This window comes from Centroberyx affinis, unplaced genomic scaffold, assembly GCF_046629955.1.
Source record: "Centroberyx affinis isolate AG114_WGS23_722 - 3 ecotype Tasmania unplaced genomic scaffold, CSIRO-AGI_Caff_v1 ptg003159l_1, whole genome shotgun sequence".
In the NCBI taxonomy this organism is placed as follows: Eukaryota; Metazoa; Chordata; class Actinopteri; order Beryciformes; family Berycidae; genus Centroberyx; species Centroberyx affinis.
In genome coordinates, this window is record NW_027281213.1 from 42,501 (window position 1) to 63,983 (window position 21,483).

At 40.2% G+C, this 21,483-nt stretch overlaps 1 protein-coding gene across 1 annotated transcript in view; it reads right to left on the reverse strand.

Annotated features, from left to right (window-relative positions):
• LOC139659927 (regulator of G-protein signaling 3-like) overlaps positions 1–21,483 on the reverse strand; it is a gene marked incomplete at its 3' end in the record, with an annotated part of 100,944 nt that overhangs the window by 19,223 nt on the left and 60,238 nt on the right. The window contains exons 12-16 of the mRNA XM_071537951.1: positions 20,920–20,959; positions 18,931–19,262; positions 17,305–17,382; positions 8,326–8,437; positions 1,500–1,543 (exon numbers count right to left, since the gene is read on the reverse strand). Of these exons, the coding sequence (XP_071394052.1) occupies positions 1,500–1,543; positions 8,326–8,437; positions 17,305–17,382; positions 18,931–19,262; positions 20,920–20,959 (606 nt within the window). The remainder of the gene's footprint in view (positions 1–1,499; positions 1,544–8,325; positions 8,438–17,304; positions 17,383–18,930; positions 19,263–20,919; positions 20,960–21,483) is intronic.

Consider the following 21,483-nt stretch of genomic DNA (forward strand, 5'->3'; position numbering starts at 1 on the left):
TAATACAGCAAGGATATATGAGGATAATATTATTGATTATGTCTTTCACCGTAATATAATGCCTTTCTTATGCCTTTCTTATAGAATGACTCTGAATATCTAAACATTATACAGATAACAACAGAAGCACACTGCATCAATATATCCTTGCATCACAAATGTTAGCTAGGCCAATAAGCAAGCAAACATGTTTAACTAAGCACACACAAATCAAGTAGTGTCACAAAAATGTATGTTTCCTTAAATTGTACAATGTAGCCTACATAGGCTGCATAGTGTTGCACTTGTGTTGGTAGATGAGTGACAAAAGTTGGTCACAGAAGATCCTAAACTATTTCAGGGATATGTGGAAAAGGTAAGTAAAACATAAAGTTCTGCTACTATTGCTAGTTGCCTTTAGTCTACCTATCTGACAGCATGCTAAACCATTTTAGTTTGATGTCTTTGGTGACCCCCTGAGGTCCTTAGTGGAAATGTTTTACAACACTGTCAGAAAGATAACTCACCACTTGCCCCACTTGCACAGACAAGAAACCCAGAGTTCAACCAAACTGAGTTAATTACAAAGGCTTGGTAATGGATCTTGATAGGCTTATTGTTATATCACTATTGTCCAGTAAAAAGAAAGCCAGTTCAGCGTCGGTCTTAAACCACTTGAACCACAGCTTGTGGAGCTCTCTCCAGGTGTCTATTAGTGTTTTACTGGAGAGGGTACAGCTGTTGGGAGTGTTGGTGTTTTTTTCAGTGGCTCCATCCACCATTCTGAGCAGCTTCATGCTCATTCAAAGTGAGGCATGAAGTTGTCTTCCTGTTTTGGTTGAGGCACTTCCTTTGTGCCGTAAGTCAATCCTGCACAATTTGTGGGAAATTGTACCGGGGACAAATAAAATAAACACATAGACACATAGAATAAACCAATTTTCAATGGCCTAATTTTTCTACACGCCATTATACTATGCTATGATATATTGAGGTAAATATTCTGCAGCTTTTTCTATTCCACAGAAATATGTTTTAAATCTTTAATAAAAATTTATTTTCTGACAAAAAGTCAAAAATGTAAGACCTTAGACAATAAATGGCTTGGCTGGGGCGCTGATTGCCTTGGTGAGCTGTAGCATCTCACAGCTATTTAGTGTGTGTGTGTCCCTGCATTTCCTTTTGTGATGTACATGCAAAACTAAAAATTAAAAACGCACGCATGTGCATCAGACAACAAGGGAAAAAGACAAATGATTAAGACAGAAAGACAGGACTGAGATGGAGCCAGGATTGAGAGAGAGAGCGAGAGAGAAAACACAGAGAGAAGACATTTTCATTAGAGCTTTCTGCTAGTCCTTGTGCAGCCCTCTAATGCGATTTCCACCAGAGTCAATGGCCCCTCCGGCTCACACACAAAATAAGCTCTCCAACATTAGACTCTCCTTCTTTCCTTCTCTCTCTCTCACTCCCTCTCTCTCTAACCATCACACACACAAACACACAATCCTTTCTCTTACCTCGGTCATGTGAATAAGATAGAATCTCAGTTCTTCAGCATGATCTGCAAGAAAAAGACACAGAGACATTTAGTCATTACTTTTCTTTCTTTCATTCTTTCTTTCATCTGCCAAGTACACAACCTTCCCACCCTGCCAAGTACACAACCCTCTTCCCTCTCTCCCTCGCTCCTTCTGTCTAAAATGTAAATAAAGCATTTCTAATACAAACTCTTCCTTTTCTAATTAGGATTTTGCCAAAGTTCTTTTAATTAATGGAAACCTTTTATTGTAGATCAGCCTCTGAGAAGTCAGTCAGTAATTCTCTGAACTAGTCCTCAGTGAGAGAAGCCTGTGGCTCTGGAGCCAAGATGAATGGTTTTAATCGGATGACCCCCTTGCCCGCAATGTCCCACTGTCACCACACACACACACACACACACCATACATACACACATGCATGTTGCGTTCATGTTGGCCACTTCAGCACTGTATGTCCTTCGCGGGTGACACCCAAAGTAACACACACACACACACACAAGCACACACTCTGACCATGACTGACAATCTTTTCTCATTCTCAGATCAAAGTGAGAAGCAGCTTGGCCCTGGGGTGAGATTTAAAATGATTAAGGATGTTCTAGAAGGGCAGCGCTCATCCATCCATCCTTCCACACCTCCTTCTTTCCTTCCTTCCATCCCGTCTGTCTATCTTTCATCGGTCGAGGAGAGGTCAAATGGCTGGCAAGGGAGACTGATAAAGATGTCTTACAGCTGACAGCTATTGATGTCACACACACACGTACGTGCACGCACGCACGCACGCACGCACGCACGCACGCACGCACGCACGCACGCACGCACGCACGCACGCACGCACACACACACACACACACACACACACACACACACACACACACACACACAGACATACAAAAAGACGCTGTGTCATTCTGTATTCAAACATTTTTTGGGGGGTTTTTCCCTGCTTTTTGTAGTCACACAGCACATTGATGTGTATGTTTGTGTGTGTGTGTGTGTGTGTGTGTGTGTGTGTGTGTGACCAGTTGATTGGGGACAGCTTGTGCAATTGGGGACAAAAGCCGTGTCCCCAATTGTTAAAAAGCAGATTTTTGGGTCAATGGTTAAGGTTAGGGTAAGGGTTAGGTTTAGGCAAGTAGTGGTTATGGTTATGGTTAGGGTAAGTCTCCGTGAAATGAATGGAAGTCTATGTAAATACCCCAAAAGTGACCTAAGTAAGACTGTGTGTGTGTGTGTGTGTGTGTGTGTGTGTGTGTGTGTGCGTGTGTGTGTGTGTGTGTGTGTGTGTGTGTGTGAGAGAGTGGGTGCAGGGCCAAAGACAGCAGTTATTGACCAAATGCTCTCTTGACATTATTGCCTTACTGAATTTCTCTTGTTTCTTGATTTTGGCCACACAGCACTTTGTGTGGGACCTAATGGATTTCTAAAATAAACTTAATAAACTAAATTGAATTAATATTAGACTGTTTATAACTCTGTGTTCTAATATAAGGGACACAATATCATCTAATACAAGGCACTATGGCTGTACAATTGCCAGCATTGGCAGCATTCACTAGCCATAATGCATCCTATTTTAATATGGCTAGTGTACCAGCCTACATGTAGATGGGACAGTTATCAATAACAGGAGGAGCAATTTTACAACATCATTGTTTGCAACAATAATAAGAACTAATCACTAAGTATCTCTGTGTGATGCTACTTTAACATACATACATACAGTACATACATACATACATTAACACAGTACTGTGTCATTACAACTCAAATTGTATTATAAAATTAGTACTTGATCTCTAATATTTGCCTACCAAAAGTTACACCCCAGTCCTTTAGGATGTAAACAAAAAATATCACCAATTTGTTGTCAGTATGTTGATGTGTAATTAAGTACAAGGATCTCTTTTTAATTATATATTTGCTGTTGAGTAGGGCTTCACTGACAGGTATACAAGGTACTTTCCCCTCCCTCACAGTCACAATGAAGCCGCATTTTGAGAGCAACTTGTTTCCTTAATGTGATGTGTTTCCTGTTGAAACAGGAAGTTGAGGCACCACTTAATTCAAAAGTGTGAACCCTTGGGATATCAGCTGGGGAGAGAAAGGCAGTTTTATTTGATGGGAGGGGCGGAGTGGTGGGATTGTTTCAACATCTGTGATGGTTTTACTGGTTGGAATTTGACTACTGGCACATGATGAAGTCAACACTAAAGATTTTCTGTTTTCCAGGAAGTAAAAGTAATGAGATTTTGATATCAGAATACAATAAAATTATTTTCGGGTAATTTTTGGCAGAAATTGTCAAATAGGTGTATGGTAAAATAATTTGAATGGACTAAAAAAAGCATTTTTCATTTCAGGGTGACATTTTGGGTGCAGGAGAGTCTATTTTTGGCGATTGGCCCCTGCCTGCCAACAATATACTGTATGCATATGCTAATGTGTGATCAGTATTATTTAGTGCCAGTCTGAAATATGTTACCCACTGCATAAAATGTGCATCTTTCTATAACCAACAGCAGAGGTCACTGTTGGATATCTTTGTGATTTTCAAAAGCCATACAGTAAAGTAAAAGGGAAATGTTGGTGAAGTCAGGTCAAAATCTGGTAACTTTTGGTGATTTTAATGTTTTAGCTTGAATTGAAAGATGACACTTCTTAATTACTGAAAAGTTATTTTGAAGGTAAGGCGTTTCACCTGATAGCAGTGACATATTGATACGTCAAAGGCTTATTAATCTTAGTAATTGGCTATAACTCAGATTCATTCAAGGACAAGACAAAACAACAAAAACAATATTCTAAAAACAGTTTGTTGTCCGCATCGTCACTGTAGTCATTACTTTTAATTTAACATCTTGCCACATCTTGCATCTCAGCTCCATCTGTGAAGTAATTATTATCATAATGACAATCAAGGAGTTGCATTTTAATAAAGACTTGATAAGGTCATGTAGACGGTGGGTGGAAGATGCATTATTCATAAACTGTTTATTTTGCTCTATGATAACCTTATAGAGGATTGAGGCTTGGTGATTTTGCAGCTTTTTTGTGTGTGTGTGTGTGTGTGTGTGTGTGTGTGTGATACCACCCTCACTCTTTCCCACGCTCCACACCCCGGTATCTATTCGGGGTGACAGCGACACAGGAAGGTCCTTGTATTGAACTTGCACTGTATCATTATACGCACACGCACACGCACACACACACACACACACACACACACACACACACACACACACGTCAAACACACCCTTGCTGAAACAAACACAATCCCCCGGCACCTCTTTCCTGAGTGACGCTGCCGAAGCGAAATAACAATGACAGGCAACAGGGTGGAGATGCGCCCTCTTCTCATGACACACACAGACACACACATCCCATTACCTCCCCGCCCCCGATGACTTCCAATTGTTTGGGTGAAGGGTGGAGGTCAGAAAGTTGTATAAGAGACCCAGGGGAGACGTCTGTCTGTGGGGAGGACAGAGCAGCGCATGCCACCCTGCACTGGAGTCCTGCTGCTTGTAAGTTGATATGCTGTATTTTAAGATCAGGGAGGCTTGGTTGGAGTATAATGTGATCCTCTCATATTTCTCTCTATACAAATTTTCACTGTGCAGTGTGTGCCATGCAATTTTGGCACTTTGCGAGTTAATGCAGTTTTCCTATTCTGTTTGTATATCTGTAATTGATCACCCCCCATTCAGTTTTACACATTTGTGTTTGCTTGCAATAAGGCAAACAGCCACAGGAGTAGGAGACTTGATAAACGACTTATTTAATTTTTAATAAGTTCTAGCAGAATGCCCATGGTTCTCGACAATGTTTATTTTAACAGCTGTAGAGCAGCTTATTTAGCCCATCGAAAGCTTGTAGTGCGTGTGGGACCCTGCGGTTCTGTCCCACCTCACCTCACCTCACCCCCCCCCCCTCCACCTCCCACCCCCACTCACTTTAAATCTTTACTCTGGGAGACGGCATGGGCGATGTTACTGGATGGTGATCCTTTAGCGCAGCACCGCCCACCACCTCAACAGCTTCTTCCCCAACAGCTGTTACCAAAAGCTGTTACACACTCACTCCTACGACTCAAACTCTGTGCAGCCAATCATCTGGACGCCCACTCAGCTCCCCCTGCGGAACTAACCGTAACCTCAGCTCTATTACGGTTCAGTCGATCCAGTTCATCATTACATTGTTTATGAACTGCACATAATGACTCCGCAGGTCTTTGCACACTATGCTACTTATTTACTTATTTTGCGATTTCTGTCCTGCTCAGCACTCACCATTCTCACCTATGGCTGTAATCATACTGTATGCTACACTTTATGCATATGTGGAATTAGTGGTGGGCGATACAGCCAAAATTTTATATCGCAATATTTTTCGAATTTCGGATGGTGTAGTCATTTTTTTGTAATTCAATTTGAAAAATGGTTTAGGAATTAAAGAACCCTATTTTTTGCCTATTTTTTTAGCTGAAAGTATAAACAGTCCAGTTAATTGAATATTTGGCAAATATAAGGTATTCTGTCACACTTAAAGTATACAGTGCTTTTTTTTATTTGGAACATTCACACAAAAATTACGATAGAAACAAAAGATAAGATTATTAAATAATTGCAAAACAAATAACAAAATAACTTTTATCAAGTTCTTTGTTGGGGGTTTACCAGACAGGCTTCACTCTGCACATGGTGTGGTGAAGGTAAAGCTGTTCTGCCCCCTGTGTTTTCGACAGTTTTCCGACTAGTAACACTGATTGGCGGTATATAGGGTGGCCCAGATACATTTTGTATATATACCACCCACTGCTATGTGGAAGTATGTTTTATGATGGAGAGTGCGGGAGCAAGAGTCACTTATTACTGTATCTCACCCATGCAGTTGTCATTTTTCAGTCTGTTCTAAATGGCCGCAGCAGAACGGGCCTTTTCTCTCTCATGAGTGTGCATCCCCTCTCTCCTGGCCCTGTCCCAACCACGACTCCAGACCCTCTCCCCGACCCTACCATTCTAAACACAAGTATTTCCAATAAGCCATATTTATTTGACTTGCCTGGGCTTTGTGTTGCTCTGATGGCCAAACTATTCTCTGCGCATTGCCAGAGGAGATGGGTGTTTACAGCAAGGTGGAATAAAACGACAAAGCCACGGGAACTTGGTCTGCTTCCACCTAAATTTCCACTGATTAAGTTCAACTGAAATATGAAAATACCACTGTAATATATAAATATAAGTTTATTTCCAGTGTACATTTCCTTTTGGATTCTGTGTTCAACTGCGTGAGTAAGGTCAAAAAAAGATGTTCAGATTAGAATAGTCTGCTGTATATCTTAAACATCCTTTGCTGAAATACCCACTGTACATGCTTGCGGGAGATCTGTATTGTAGATTACAGACTTACTATTATAGATTGTTGTACAAGAGATTATAGATTTAAGGCCCAGATTTACTAAAACCTTTAGTGGGTATAAAAAGCTTTGCAATGTTCAAAGTCAGCACGAAGACTTGTGATAGGTGCAAGACCATTTGCTTGACAAATCAGGGGTTATGTCATTGGTTTTGCACATGCTAAACGTTGTTGCCCCCATGAAAGGCTTTAGTAAATCAAAGCCTTGATGACTGATAAATGTAAGCAAGCAACCACCTTGAGCAATTTCTCAAGATGGTTTTATTGACTTGAGTTAATTATGAATGCACTTACAGTAGCTGGGTGTACAGTATGTCTCTTTGGTCTCTACTGGTTATTTGTGTGCACATTTACTTCTATATTATGCGTATGACTGATGTCTTGTTCTGTTTAAACATTGATCCAAAGGAAGTTTCTTGATATGGCAACATGTATTGACTCTTGACTCCTGATTTCTGTTTTGTGCTTAATGCCAAATGCATAAAGCAAATGCATTTATTGTTGAAGTGAGACTCCATGTAATCATCTGGACATCTTTGACATCTTAGATTTTATCGAGAGTGACTTGCAATTAGTGATCTGGTAGGGGTTCAGTGTCTCGCTGACAGGATATTTGACAGGAGACATTGCTGTTGCTGAGATCAAACTCATGACCTTTTAATTACAGGACAGTCTCTTTGACCACAGGGTCCGAATATCATTCCACGCTTTTATCCAACGCGCCTTACAGCCCTATGAGTGAATACATGTTTGGCATGGGTGGCCCAGGGTGAATCAAAACCCTAACGCTGGCAGTTTAAGCCACAGGATCACTCAGTCATCATTTGCTTTAGCATGCCTGGCGTAGGTTTAAATTCAATTTCCCTGCATTAGATACAATCATCCAATCTCAGAAAAGGAATGGTATTTCAAATAGAATCTCAAATTACAAATAGGCTCTCCTAATACACAACAGAAGTCAGTTTTCTTGCCACATTCTGGAGACAGCCAACCATCACTGGAGAAATGCATGGTCTTCTATATATAATGCGAACTGTCAAATCATTAAAATGGCATTACACCTTTTTCCTTGTTAGCTGCCACTCTGACCACTCTGTCAGTAAAAATACCCAGTGTGCATACAGACCCATGGGCCATACAGAGATATAATATCTAGTTTCTCAGGCAGCCACATTGGTGCTTTAACTTACTTAGTACAGCAGCAGACTTTCATGTCGGGGTCCTGGGATCTAATCCTGGGCTTGGCAAATTAGGCTTTTTGTGTTTGGCTTCACAGAGCCAAACAGGTTGCAGACTCCTATACTTGTTTACATTTCACAAAGTGACACATGCACTTTTGTTACATTTCACATAGTGTTTGGGGACAGGTGTGTTCACGACTGCTTACCGTCCTGGAGTCGCAGCTGTCGGAGGTACAGGGGGCTCTGAAGGACGTTGCACCTGCCTGGCTCGTCTTCTCTGGTCACCAGCATCAAGTCGGTGTAGACAAACACTGTCACCTAGGAGACGGGAGGGACAGAGATGGAGAAGGAAGGGGAAAGAGAGAGAGAGAGAGAGAGAGAGCAAAACAGGGAGGAGAAAACAGAGGATGGAGAGGAGGAGGAAGAGGGGAGGGGGTGAAAGGGAGGCAAAAAGGGATGTAAGAGAGTGAAAAGGGGAGGTAAAGAGGGAAGAAGGGAGGGAGGAAAGAGAGAGTGAGGGGAGAAAGGAAAAGCGGGAGGAAGTGTATAGAGAGAGAGGGTGAGAGATGCAGGGAGGGAGGAAGAGTTGAAAAACACTGTGAATTTATTTTATACTTCACACTTTCACAGATCCCAGTGTCACTTTACGCCTTTATCACAACAGGCAATCATACATCTGTGACACACACACACACACGCACACACACACACATAAACATCTCGCTTCTCAGCCTGTGCTCTAAAAGTGCAATTTGAATGTTATTCCTATGCATGAATGCTATAAAATATACACTAACTTATTCATAGACTTCTCTTCCATTCTTTTACCTACTAATGGAAACCAGATGAATCGTCCATTTAATTCCTGCCTGATGATGAATAACCATTTGAATCGCCTTCATTTTGAGGGACCAGGAATTTGTATTATTTGTGTGATGTGATATGATCTTAATCCTCATCATTTTTAATGCTGAATGCTAAATGTTTTTACTTACAAATTTTCACTTAATTCTCTGTTGCAGTCATAAACATTCATATGACTGCATGTTTCTAACCAAAATCTGCCTTGGTTTCTAACGAGAGCAGACTTTGTCCAGAGAGCTATGTGATATGACCCAGTGAATAACTAGTGTCTAATATATATATAATTTACTTGTTAGCTCCCTGAACTGAATTTGTTTCCAGGCAAAAAGGCACAAGTATGCTTTCTAGCTAGAAATGTGAGTATTCAATATTATATTCAATTTGAATTCTAATCAGGTAATATCTAAAATTGGAAGCCATTGGAACCTTGCTGCTATTTCTGGCGAAGCTCTTTTAAACTGAAGACTTTGTTCTTGTCTCATTCAGTCTAAGTTCCCAGGCCAAATAGTCTCAGTGAGTCTTGCTGCGACAGATGAGAAGGGTAGGGCCTTCACACACACTGCCGTCTCAAACTGTCTTCTTCCTGGCACTGTGTGTGTGTGTGTGTGTGTGTGTGTGTGTGTGTGTGTGTATGTGTGTATGTGTGTGAGAGACAGAGAGGGAGAGAGAGAGAGAGAGAGAGAGAGAGAGAGAGAGAGAGAGAGAGAGAGAAAGAGACAGAGAGACAGAGAGAGAGAGAGAGAATTTCTTCCCAAATGTAATTCCAAAATGCGTTTTAGTCCACTCTGGCAATTTGACCAAGAATTATGCAACATCCCATGATTGCCTTTGTTGGTATATTGCTATCTTTGCTGATGCTTTATGTTTCTGCTTTGGAAAGTTAGAAAAGTCATGTCAGTAAAGCGTTAAATTGAAAATTAATGAAGACAGAAACAGAGCATGCACAAGAGAAAGAGAGATAGAAAGAAGACATAAAGATGGAAAAAAAGAAACTAGATGCATGCATAATGCTGGCATAATGATCGCATATCTGAGTCAGTGCTTGCATGCAACATAGCGTACATATAATTCATGTTGACGGGCACTGCGTTCACACACTGCTTTTGCTCTGGTGGCTTCCTCTGCAGGGTGAGATAACAGAGAGGGTATTTCATGTAACCAGTGTGTGTGTGTGTGTGTGTGTGTGTGTGTGTGTGTGTGTGTGTGTGTGTGAGGGGGTGGAAGAGGATGTAGGTATAGAAGCAAAGGACAAAGCAGATAAAAGGCTTGCTTTCTTCCTTGCGTTCTCACTCTCATTCTCTCTCTCATTGACCAGAGAGAGATCTGTCTCTGACTTTGTCTTTTTCTCTCTCACTCTATACATAATTTCAGTAGCACCTTAACAAATGGTGAATTTATCATTATTTAACATTAGCTAGTAGTTATTATTTTACTGTTAATCATTAAATAAATAAATAAATATTTTTGTCTTTTAGCAGACTCACTACAGATTAGTGAATGCTATAACTGTTATTTGAGCATGAATTCATGTAATACAAAATTAACAGTTTATCATTTATATATTGTATCAAACTACTTTCTGATTATGTTAGTTAACCATTTATTAACAGTTTGTTATTATCTTGGTTAAAATATGTAAGGCTACATCAAGTAATGGTTAATGATTAACAAATTATTTTAAAAACATTAAACTTTCTCCTAGTTGCAACTGTTGTTTATTATATTTATATTATACTTAATACAAGGATAATAAATTGTAAAACATCAATAAACATTTTAGAGTTGCTATTATAAACTTGTTTTGATGTTTAGTGTAGTTAGTAAATAGTTAATAAGTGGCTTGTAAAGCATCAATACACATTATTTGACCCCCATTAAATGGTTAATAAAAGGTCTTTAAAAGGTCAACTCTTTGGACGCCTTCGATAGATTTTAATAATCACATGGAATACATTTATGAATAAAGTCAATGTGAACTTGCAACACTGCATCAAAGATAACAGGCTGGGAGATGAGGAATAGGATTAAAACAGTCAACACATGAAATGGAAAATGGAAAATGGTCAACTTGAAAATCTGAGAGGCTTTGAATTTTATGTAGTAATTGATTTATATATTTTAGTTATAGTTTTGATACAATATATAAATGATAAACTGTTCATTTCATTACATTAATTCATGTTCAAGTTACAATATTTATAGCATTTACTGATCCTTAGTATCTGTTAAAAGACAAAAATATGTATTAGTTATTTCATAGTTAAAACTAAAATAATGAACTAATGTTATATAATAAATACATTTGATTATTATAAAGTGCTACCATTATTTCACCCACTAAAGGGATTCTGACAAATAACAATGTAACAAATAACACAGTTCACAAAGGCAACAAACCATTAGCCAAAAGTCTGTTTTGTCAAAATGTCACTTGGCATTGTGAGTGATGCTCGCAATGTTCTTGGATTATCTGGGTATTTGTTTGAGTTCAATCATTATAATGAATGCAGGATGTGTGTGTGTGTGTGTGTGTGTGTGTGTGTGTGTGTGTGTGTGTGTGAGAGAGAGAGACTGTGTGTGTCTGTGTGTGTTTTACGCCACAATGTGTGTGTTTGCGCCCACGGCAGTCGAACACAGCCCCAGTGAACTAACATTAAAAGCTGGAACAAAACACACTGATCATTAAAAACAACCCATATGAAGTGTCACAGTGAAGAGAAACTCCCTGCATGCCAATCTACAGACATTGGCTGTCCAATATTTGTTTTATCACTGACCATAGATAGAGGCCAGAATTACCATACATCCAACAGGCAGTGTACTTAGAGTTGCACAGTGCATAGCAAACATCTTCAGACGGTGTAAATTAAGGATATAGTACAGAGCTTTTTCAATACAGCAATATATTGAAAAAACTCTTTTCTCTCTTTCTCTCTCTCTCTCTCTCACTCTCTCTCTCTTTCTCTCTCTCTCTCTCTCTCACACACACAAACCTTAAGGTATCTATAAAGCATGTAAACAAAACACAACAGCACTTTCTAAAGACCCCAATTCTCTATTTCAAAAATTGTGCATTGTAGCATTGTATTAGGTGTTAGCACTGGGAAAGTTTAATGCCTAAACCGTGGGGACTATGTATGTGTGTGTGTGTGTGTGTGTGTGCGTGAGTGCATGCGTATGTGACAGTATGCCAGGTGAAATTCCCAACTCCCACCCAAATGGCACCTCCCCTGTACCAGGCCCCTCGCACATGTACACATACACACACACACACACACACACACACACACACACACACACAGACTTCAATCACATGCTTCCTTTGAACAACATCATCACAATGACTTGCCAGATTGGCTTCCCTCATTCCAAACACTAATTCCCAAAGCATAAAACATAGAAAACATGCATATTTCCAACCCATTAGTGTCATACACTTCTAATAGATGGTAGGCAGTACACAACTTTGCAAATCTTTCTGTCTGACAAGACAATGGCATATTTTTCAAGATTTCAGTTTTCAAACTCTATGGCATCTATTTCTGTAACAGAGGGTAATGTTCCCTGAAATGTTTCCTGAGACTTGTCTGTGTCTTGGACTGTCAGCATAACTTGTCAGAAGCAGAAGCATCTAACATTCATAGTACAATCAGTGCTGAAGTAACTTTAAAAAAACCCCTGTGAAAATCATGATATATTTTAAATGCCTCATGTCAAATTCCATGTGAAATAGAAAGTATAAGCCTAGGGTTATCAACATGACGGTTTTTCTCTCTCCCTCCCTCTGTCTCAGTCTCTAGCTTATTCATAGTATTCCCATGATGCCACATGTATTTCCTACCAAAATGGTGCTTTACCATATACACAGCTCATTGGTAGTGGCTGTCATTTGATTGTAATCACCTGTTAATTTATTACAATCACCTGTTATTTTCCTACCAAGATGGCCGTGTGGTGATGTAACAGAATACTATGAATACACACACTTGACCAGGTGCCTTACTTTTTGCCCATCTTGTCCAATTAACTCTGGCAGTGTGATGAAAAATAATATACAATTTCTAGGCAAAATCGCAAATAACAGCATTATTGTAATTTTACACCAGCCTACATTGCTCTTGCTAACCACCAAATGAATCTCTCAATTGCCTTTCTCCTCTTTCTCTCCATTGCACTGGCCCTGGTGTGCAACACACACACACAGCGCTAGCGTGCAACTGTCTGGCATACTAAGAGTCTCATTAATTATGCATACTGTTGACAAATTAGAGCATTCATTCAAATCTGGGTTTATTTGACATTTGAGAGTAGCACAGCACTGACAGTTATAGTATTTTGGGTAATTTTACATTAACCTGGTCTTTGTTGAACAATTCCATCAGATTGGGAAATGCTATTCTCATTACACTGGACCTTAGACATAGACATAAATGGATATGGATAGGAATAACTAAATATTTAAAATAAAATGTATATGATTCATTACCAAGAACCTCTCAAGCCATTCAACTCAAACTGTAAGGGCGCAGAGTGAAGTGGTCTACATTCAGTCCTCATTCAATAAAGTATTCATCAGTTTAACTAAATGGCTTCTCGTTAAATGGGGTCTCAGTGAGAATAGGTCAAACGTCATCCAGTTATGTAACTGAGTGCTCGATGCTCATGCTCACTTATATACTATCATACACTTTATCTGATGATGTTAGCTACTTAATCAGAACATGCCCATGGCCAGGCTAACCCGGGCTAAAGGGGAAGCCCTATACCCACATACACTGCTGAAAAAGATGCTGCCCAGTGATGAAAAAATATCAGTGAAAAAATATCAGTGACGGAAATCTAGGCCCACCAAGTCCTGGGGCTCAAACTGCACTGTGTGTAATGCGTCTAGCACCAAGGACAGGTACCAAGAGGGAACAAAGTTTATAAATGGTGGGTTATAAATGGCGTCTTAAATGGTGTGCACTTTTATGAATTGAGCAACCAATGGGCACACCCAATGACTTCCTATAAATGCCAAGGTGACAAGCTCAGATATCAGCTAGGAACACCTTACAAGTAGAAGAGGACAGGCCTTCATCGACAAGGTCCTGTGGAAATGACGGATATCTATCATGGAGGCTTGAATGGGATTAACATCTGTGACTTTGCACCACATGTCAGATGCACGCCCCTTGAAAGCGTATAGGCCTCTAGTGGAAGACGGGGTAAGAATGGTGTTACTGACATTAATGGGTAATACAGTTAAATTGTTCTGTACAGGGATTCGATTTCATGCATGCTGAATCACCTCTAATGGGCCAAAGGTGAGCATCCAACCCCAACAGTATGTCCTTGTCCCTCAGTGAGAATATGGAGCAGTGAGCATTTGTTTGGTAGTGATCACATCTACATTGACCAGTCATGCGATATTTATCACTGTTGGCACATGAATGACCCTAAATGGCAAGAGGCAATTGCTCCACCAAGACTGCTTGCATGACATGGAGGATGGGGAAATAGAGCGCATTCCCCCTTATTTTCATGTGTACCACAACACACACGTCATCTGTGTGATACCACAACATGATGGAGTACACTCTGGTCTACTGACTGCACTGCTATCTCCCTGCACGTTGTCCCTAGCCTGTGCAGGAACCATCTGTTGCTACCACCTTCCTCAACAGGACTCTACCCATTAATATCTACTGAATCCAGAGACTTGCTTCTCTACATTCTCTGCAAAGTGACTCAGACAGGCCTGTGATATTGTTTGAACGGGTCTACTGTAGACTTGTGACTTGCACCCGTCTATTATGCCTCCTTATGCATCATAGCAAAAAGAGAATTACTACAAGGAAAGAGGTCATGAAGCCTAAGAGGCAAATACAGTCTGAAGCACACAGTATTGGGCTGTGTGAACTGGAAGAGCCGCTGCGTGAGTGACAGCACTTTCTGAGGGGAAAGGAATGCTCTGTTGGGCTGGGAATTCAGTGTAATTGTACACTAAGAAAAGTGATTCCCTTGGCAGGAATGAGACAGCTTTTCTTGTGATATCAGATGAATCCTAAATTAAGATTCTAGGAGGGAGAAACTGGCACTGCTGTGTGTAGCGCAGCTGTTTCTTCTGTAGTGCTGCTGTTATTTGTAGGCTTCGCTTTGAAAGTACCTGAGATATTTCTGTCCTTTGGAAGAACTAGTCCATACCCGGGGATGCGCGCGCCACAACTCCGCGCAGACTTGCCAAAAATGCGCATAAACAGCGTAAATTTGGGAAAATGGCAAGATCAGCTTCGTCAGTCCCTGCCTATGCCAATGCTCAATGCCCATGTGCAGTTTCAGATTGATTGGCCAACCCATCGAGGAGCAAAATGGATGCAGACAGACAGATAGACAGACAGACAGACGGACAGAGTTTTCCTCATTTTATAGTAGGATGGGCACATGGAAGTAAGTGTTTTAAGTCCACAGTTGTAGACAAATCTGCTTACACCTGCTTCAGCATTTTGAAATTAAACCATCTGAGATATTTGTTGAGGATTCTAGTTAGGAGTGCAAGCTTTCATCCCTCTTTGGCACTATAGAAAAGCACTGTACAACACACTATATTACACAGCAGTGTAAAAAAGTCAGAAATCAATTCACCAAACAGGTGGATTTTCCCAAAGGTGTCGCAACACTAGGAATGTCTTGAAGTATCTCCTGAAGAACATCTCTGCTTAAAGGAGTGTTTCCAAAAGCATTTTGTAACCCATGTGTCGATAATTAAAGACTGACAGACTAAAAGTGTCCCAATATACTCAAATTTAGTTTCCAATAACAAAATAAATACATGAAAAGAAGAACAAGAATAGTTGGCGACTAGACTACAAAAATTATATAGGCCTGTTCAAATTGAGAATTACGACCATTAATTGGCACACTGACTCATCTCTATTGCAGGGCAGCGTTGGCTCTACATATCTGGCTACAGTGCTGAGAAGCACTGACATTTTTATGACGTCTTAACTAAATATTGGTGTAAATTCACGCATGGGACTGAGAAGCTGTTGCTCAATCTCACTGGCCAAGGGATTTGGCTGGAAAATGCTCTGTCTCTCAATTACTGTAATGCTATCCAAACCCATTTGGGGCAGATTGGTCCATAAACATAAAAGTCATATGAGTATAAATTTGTCAAAAATTCAAAGAACACAAGCACAACCGTCAGTAGTTCAGAGGCAAATTCGCACAGCAAACTTGCTTAATACGTAAAATAACAATTTGAGATATGGCCTTTTAAAAGTTTCAAGTTGGACCTGAACCATCAGTTTTGTGAAACCATCCTCTATCATTTTGGCATGTTTCTAGCATATTGCATCTCAAAGCAAAAGACTTTAAAGCGAATGAGATTAGAGAAAATGGAATTCAGAAAAACAATACGGTTTCAGCCTGGCCTGAAACATCTAAAATTATAACAGCAGAAATATGAAACAAAGGCACGGGAGAAAAGAAAGACAGAAAATACTGTGAAAGCATCACTAATACAGACAGAATGAATTACAAATTGAGCTACAATTTATTTTGGTACATGAAATAAATTGTTCTGTCAGTCAAATTCGTGGCGCTCTCCTTCGTCAATTATTCATTTGCCACGACTTGTGTGGACATGACATTTCAGAATAGCTACAAACTCTTCAGAGACGTTCAGACATATCCCCTCTCCCCCCTTCTTTCTCAGTCTGTTGCCCTCTCTTTATAGCTGGTCTCTCTTTCTCTCTCTACATATACGTATATTAACTCTCAAACCAAACAAACACACAGTTTGACTTGAGATTTGCATTGGGGCAGTGGACCGTCATTTCCAGTTTTGCCAAGTAAACAACCACATAACCGGTTGTGAAAAAACCAACAAAACGTTTGCCTCTAGTCCGTTAGTCTCTTACAAGCTTAAGAAGCTGGCTGAGAGGAAATGAGAGGACAGGAGAGGAGAGGAACCTCATTCTTCTGTTTCTATTGAATTGTAAAACTCTAAAACTTTCTCTCCTCTTTCTCTTGTCACCCTTCAGTCAGTAGTACGGTAAAATCAGAGGATGTACCAACAAGGTCTCAGCCTACATCTTCTAGGTGCCATCTTACTTAGCATCTTGGGAACCAACAACCCAAACACCTATGCAGAATGACATGCTGAAAAACGATAACAGCTACAAAAACATCCATTTACACATTGCTCAAAGCTTAATCTCTATTTAATTAAGGAAAATTAGGAAAAATATGAAAATGTAGCACACATACACCACCATACCCACATGCACAAACTTACACACATAAATAAACATAGTTAATGCAACGATGCCAGTTACCTTGAGGGAGTGGTGCTTGCTCTCATGAAGTATCATCTCTTCAGATATGATAAGAGCTCGGCTGCACAGGTCAAGGGGCTGGACACAGAACAAAACCACATTATATCGATGGATTATGCATCCACAAAGATAAACTACAGATTTTACACATGGATCACACTTTCTGGAAAGGAATTGAGGCTAAACGCTCGGTAAGCTCATAGACTGATATCTGATATCTTTTATCGGATAATCATCAATGATCACCAGGACATATTATTTGGATTATCCTTAGCTACATATTACGCCCATGTCAAAGCGGTAATCGTGAATATATGAAGCATTCATCGAGAAAATCCCGAAAGGAATGTTGCCAGTTTGCTACTGATTGGTAAAAGGTGGTAAAAAGTTGCAGTACCAACTCCATTTTGGTTCCCAAATCCATACGATCTGCTAAAGAACAAAGGCTTGTTGGCTCTGGAGAAGATTCACGGCTCAAGCTGATTCTATGAAGATAGTAAGTGAGCTGCGACTGTGGGAGTGTGATGCTGAACGTGGGGTCTCAGTATGACAAGACACTAAGAAAACTAGCTAGCATACAGCTGGGGGAGGAAGCCACTTCCTCTCAAGGACCAAGGTGTGACAGAGGGCCATTTCAGTGTGTGTGTGTGTGCGTGTGTTGGTGTGTGTGTGCGTGGTGTGGCACATATGGTTGTGAGTTTCAATATGAATTAACAGGAAATACCAGTGCAGACAATTGTTGCATATTGAAACTGTAAGAATAAGTGTTAGAATAATATACCATTAGACACCTGTTTTAAATATCGCAGTAGGTCCAAATACCACATAACTACTCTTATCTCAGTATGGTTATTGGTTATTTAATCACATTTTCGACAATCATTTTAAGTAATTTTGCATTAACTAACGAACGCATAATTTGTTGCAGGTCCCAACAGTGCAAAAGGTTATTTTCGGCCATTTGCCCTCTAGGAAAAAAAGGAGTAGTCTTCCCAATAAACATCGTTATTGGGAAAGTTATTCAAACATTTTATACAGTATATTCTGCACACAAAAGGATGAGTTTATGAGTAAACTTGCTGTGACTAAATAATGGTCTTGGACTTCTATTCTTTGTCTACATTGGAAATACAAGCAGAGTAGATCATGCAGTAAGTTAATTCATTCAATGCGGTTAATACGGTTCCCCACTCTGCTTTTATCTGAAATATAAGTGAAAAAACATAACCATAACCTACTGTAGCTCACAACATATTAGAAGTTCAGACAGAACTCCCACAATATTTTATAACCCCTAGCAAGTTATTAACCTCAAATATCCATATTGACCAAAAGGTGCTATGGGGAACAGTCATGTCAAGTGTTAAAAACATTTTTCTCACTGCACTGATCATATATGATTTCCTTTGGTGACCTCAGTCAAGAGTCCTAAGACCACAATGAGCCAATTAGCTTGAGATTATGTATTTTAAGTGCATAATCACTGTATTTGTTAGTACTGGGTAGTGGGTACAGAGGGTAAGAGCTAGATTCCAGTAGGATCTGTGACTGGGGATAAAAATACTATGCACTGTTGGGTATAACACACACAAACACACACACACACACACAGACTGACTTGCCTACCTGAACAAAGATAGGGAAGATAAGGATCTTGGGTGCCACTTTGACGTAGCCATAGTTGCCATGTGGTGTGTGTGAGCGGACAATGGTGCAGTTCTGGTAGTTGGCAAAGTTGGCATTCTGCGGCTGGTAGTTGGGCAGGTTGGTGTTGGTGTTGGTGGAGGCGGTCTTTGCTGTCTTGGAGTTGGCAGACCGGCGCAGGAAGGCAGTACGACTGGAGAGACCCCCACCACCACCGCCGCCTCCACCTCCACCTCCACCTCCAGAAAAGGCACCCCCACCCCCACCCTGGGGCTGTGGAACACTGGACTGGCGTGTGGGGTATAACCTGGCAGCTGGAGAGCAAAGAGAGGAAGTGGAAGAGGAAGAGGGTGTGCAGAAACAGAAGAAATACAATTTTAGGATTTCTTTTTTCCACTCTTATTGTTAAAGTTGTTATTGTTAGGAATCCCACTGACTGGGGGTACAAAGCTGCAACTGTAGGCACCACTGAGTGTTGGAAGATTTGAACCGTTTGACTGAAGCTTACTGGTGCCTTTTGTTAGTGGCATGTTTACTGGTATATTGATTTCTTGGTTGATATGTTGGCTTCTTAGCTCTTGTATGTTTGCTTGCTGATTGGTAAATGTAGGGTTACTACGCTCAACCCTGCAACATTGGGATTAGATGGCTAGTGAATGGTGCTGCCTGTCTGATGGTCCTCTATAGTAAGGTGACTAGATTTTTGGGAGCAATTCTGGGGACATGTGTGGTTCAATCTAAAGTGATGCCGGCACCGGTCATATGGTCCTTGTAGTCAGTAATTGTGTGAAACACCAATCCAGACGGGAGACCTTGATCCCAGGATGTCAGAGTTCACTCATGCAATACAGTAGGTAGGTCATTTCAGACAGAATTTTTACTGTGGTAGCCGGAGAAAATCCCTGGCAATTAATATGATAAAGGAAGTCTGATAACATAAATTTTACTGGAGTGAATCAGTGATTTCAAAACCATGTGGATCAACTTTAATAACCTACTGTGTGTGTGTGTTTTGTATATTTTGACATTGGCATATTTTGCACTAACACTTGTTGATGCATATTGCATATGCATACTGTATTGTCTTTTTATGTAAAGCACATTGTGTTGCCCTGTGTATGAAATGTGCTGTATAAATAAAGTTGACTTGACTTGACTTGACTACTGTTGAACTCCCACATCTTCTGTCAATTCTAGTAGCGTCCGGATCCATGCTATGTGATTCAGAAATTACAAATACTTTGCACAGTAAATTTATTCTGGAATCTGGAATCAGATTACATTACCAATGTTGTCCTGCAATACTAATCCCATCAAGACAGCCAGACAGGATAAAATTCCTGTGGTTCTGAGTTAAAGAAGACAATCACCAGACCCTTGTAATTATCCCTGGTAATAACAGAGATGGTGGATAAGGGAATGCCGTCCAGAGAGGGGTAAATCAGGGGACATTTCCGAGGACAGTGCCAGCCGGAGACAACGCATCAAATCCAAGGACTGTCCCCAGAAAACAGGGACGTCTGGTCTCACTACTCTGTAGCCACCATTTATGGGTTAGTACTTCTTTTGACAACTGAATTGGGCTTCTGAATGGTTGCTCACCCTGGATTATGGCACAAAGGATTACTCAAGCAGTACAAATTTGTGGTAATTCATTTGGGAGGACAGGGCTTTTTACAATGAGCTCGAAAAGTGTTTGGACAGCGAGGCGTATTATTTTGGAAGTAAAATAATACAATGACAATGAAGTGCAGACTGTCAGCTTTAATTTGCGGCTGCATGTGAAGTGATTTTGATTATGTACTTTAAAAAAATTATAATAATAAATTGCAATGTGTAGTCAAATATTCAAAGTAATAAAAGTGCCTGAGCAAACATTAAGCAATGTTTTCCAGCCCAACTTCTTCACAGAGTTCGCTGTAGCATTTAACAAAGCATTTTCTGAGTGTGAACATAAAATACACATCTTACCGAGCGTGCCCTGGTTATCTTGGTAGACGGGCCTCAAGATCTGGAAGCAGAATAATATCAATGTAAATAGGCTTGTTGTTGCAGGGTGAGAAATCCTATATAATCCCCGTTAGAATGCAAACAAACCAAATGACACATTCCATATTAAAGCAATGGCATAAGAGGTATCAATGTATTGACTTATATCTCTGATGGGCTTGAACGCATATTTCAAACAATTGAAGTATGGTATTTTAATCACTGCCACTTACAAAAAGTGCAGTATTACATGATAGCGCTGGTCAGTGCATCAGTATACAGTAGCGATCCAGAGCTTTAAAAGTTAACATAAAATCCTGTGTTTAACTTTACAGACTATCACTGATCTGTAAGGTATCTGGATAGGAAAGGGCTGTCACATGATGTATTTCCTTATATTTCATTAGGATAGGGAGAACTGCACCTTTCAAGAATATGAGTTAGCCAATCAGACTTAAGTAAGCAGTGGTAATTCAATCAGAGGCAAATATAAGTGCTTTTGTCAATCATGTCTGTGTCTTACACTTTCTTTCACCGTGTGTTTCT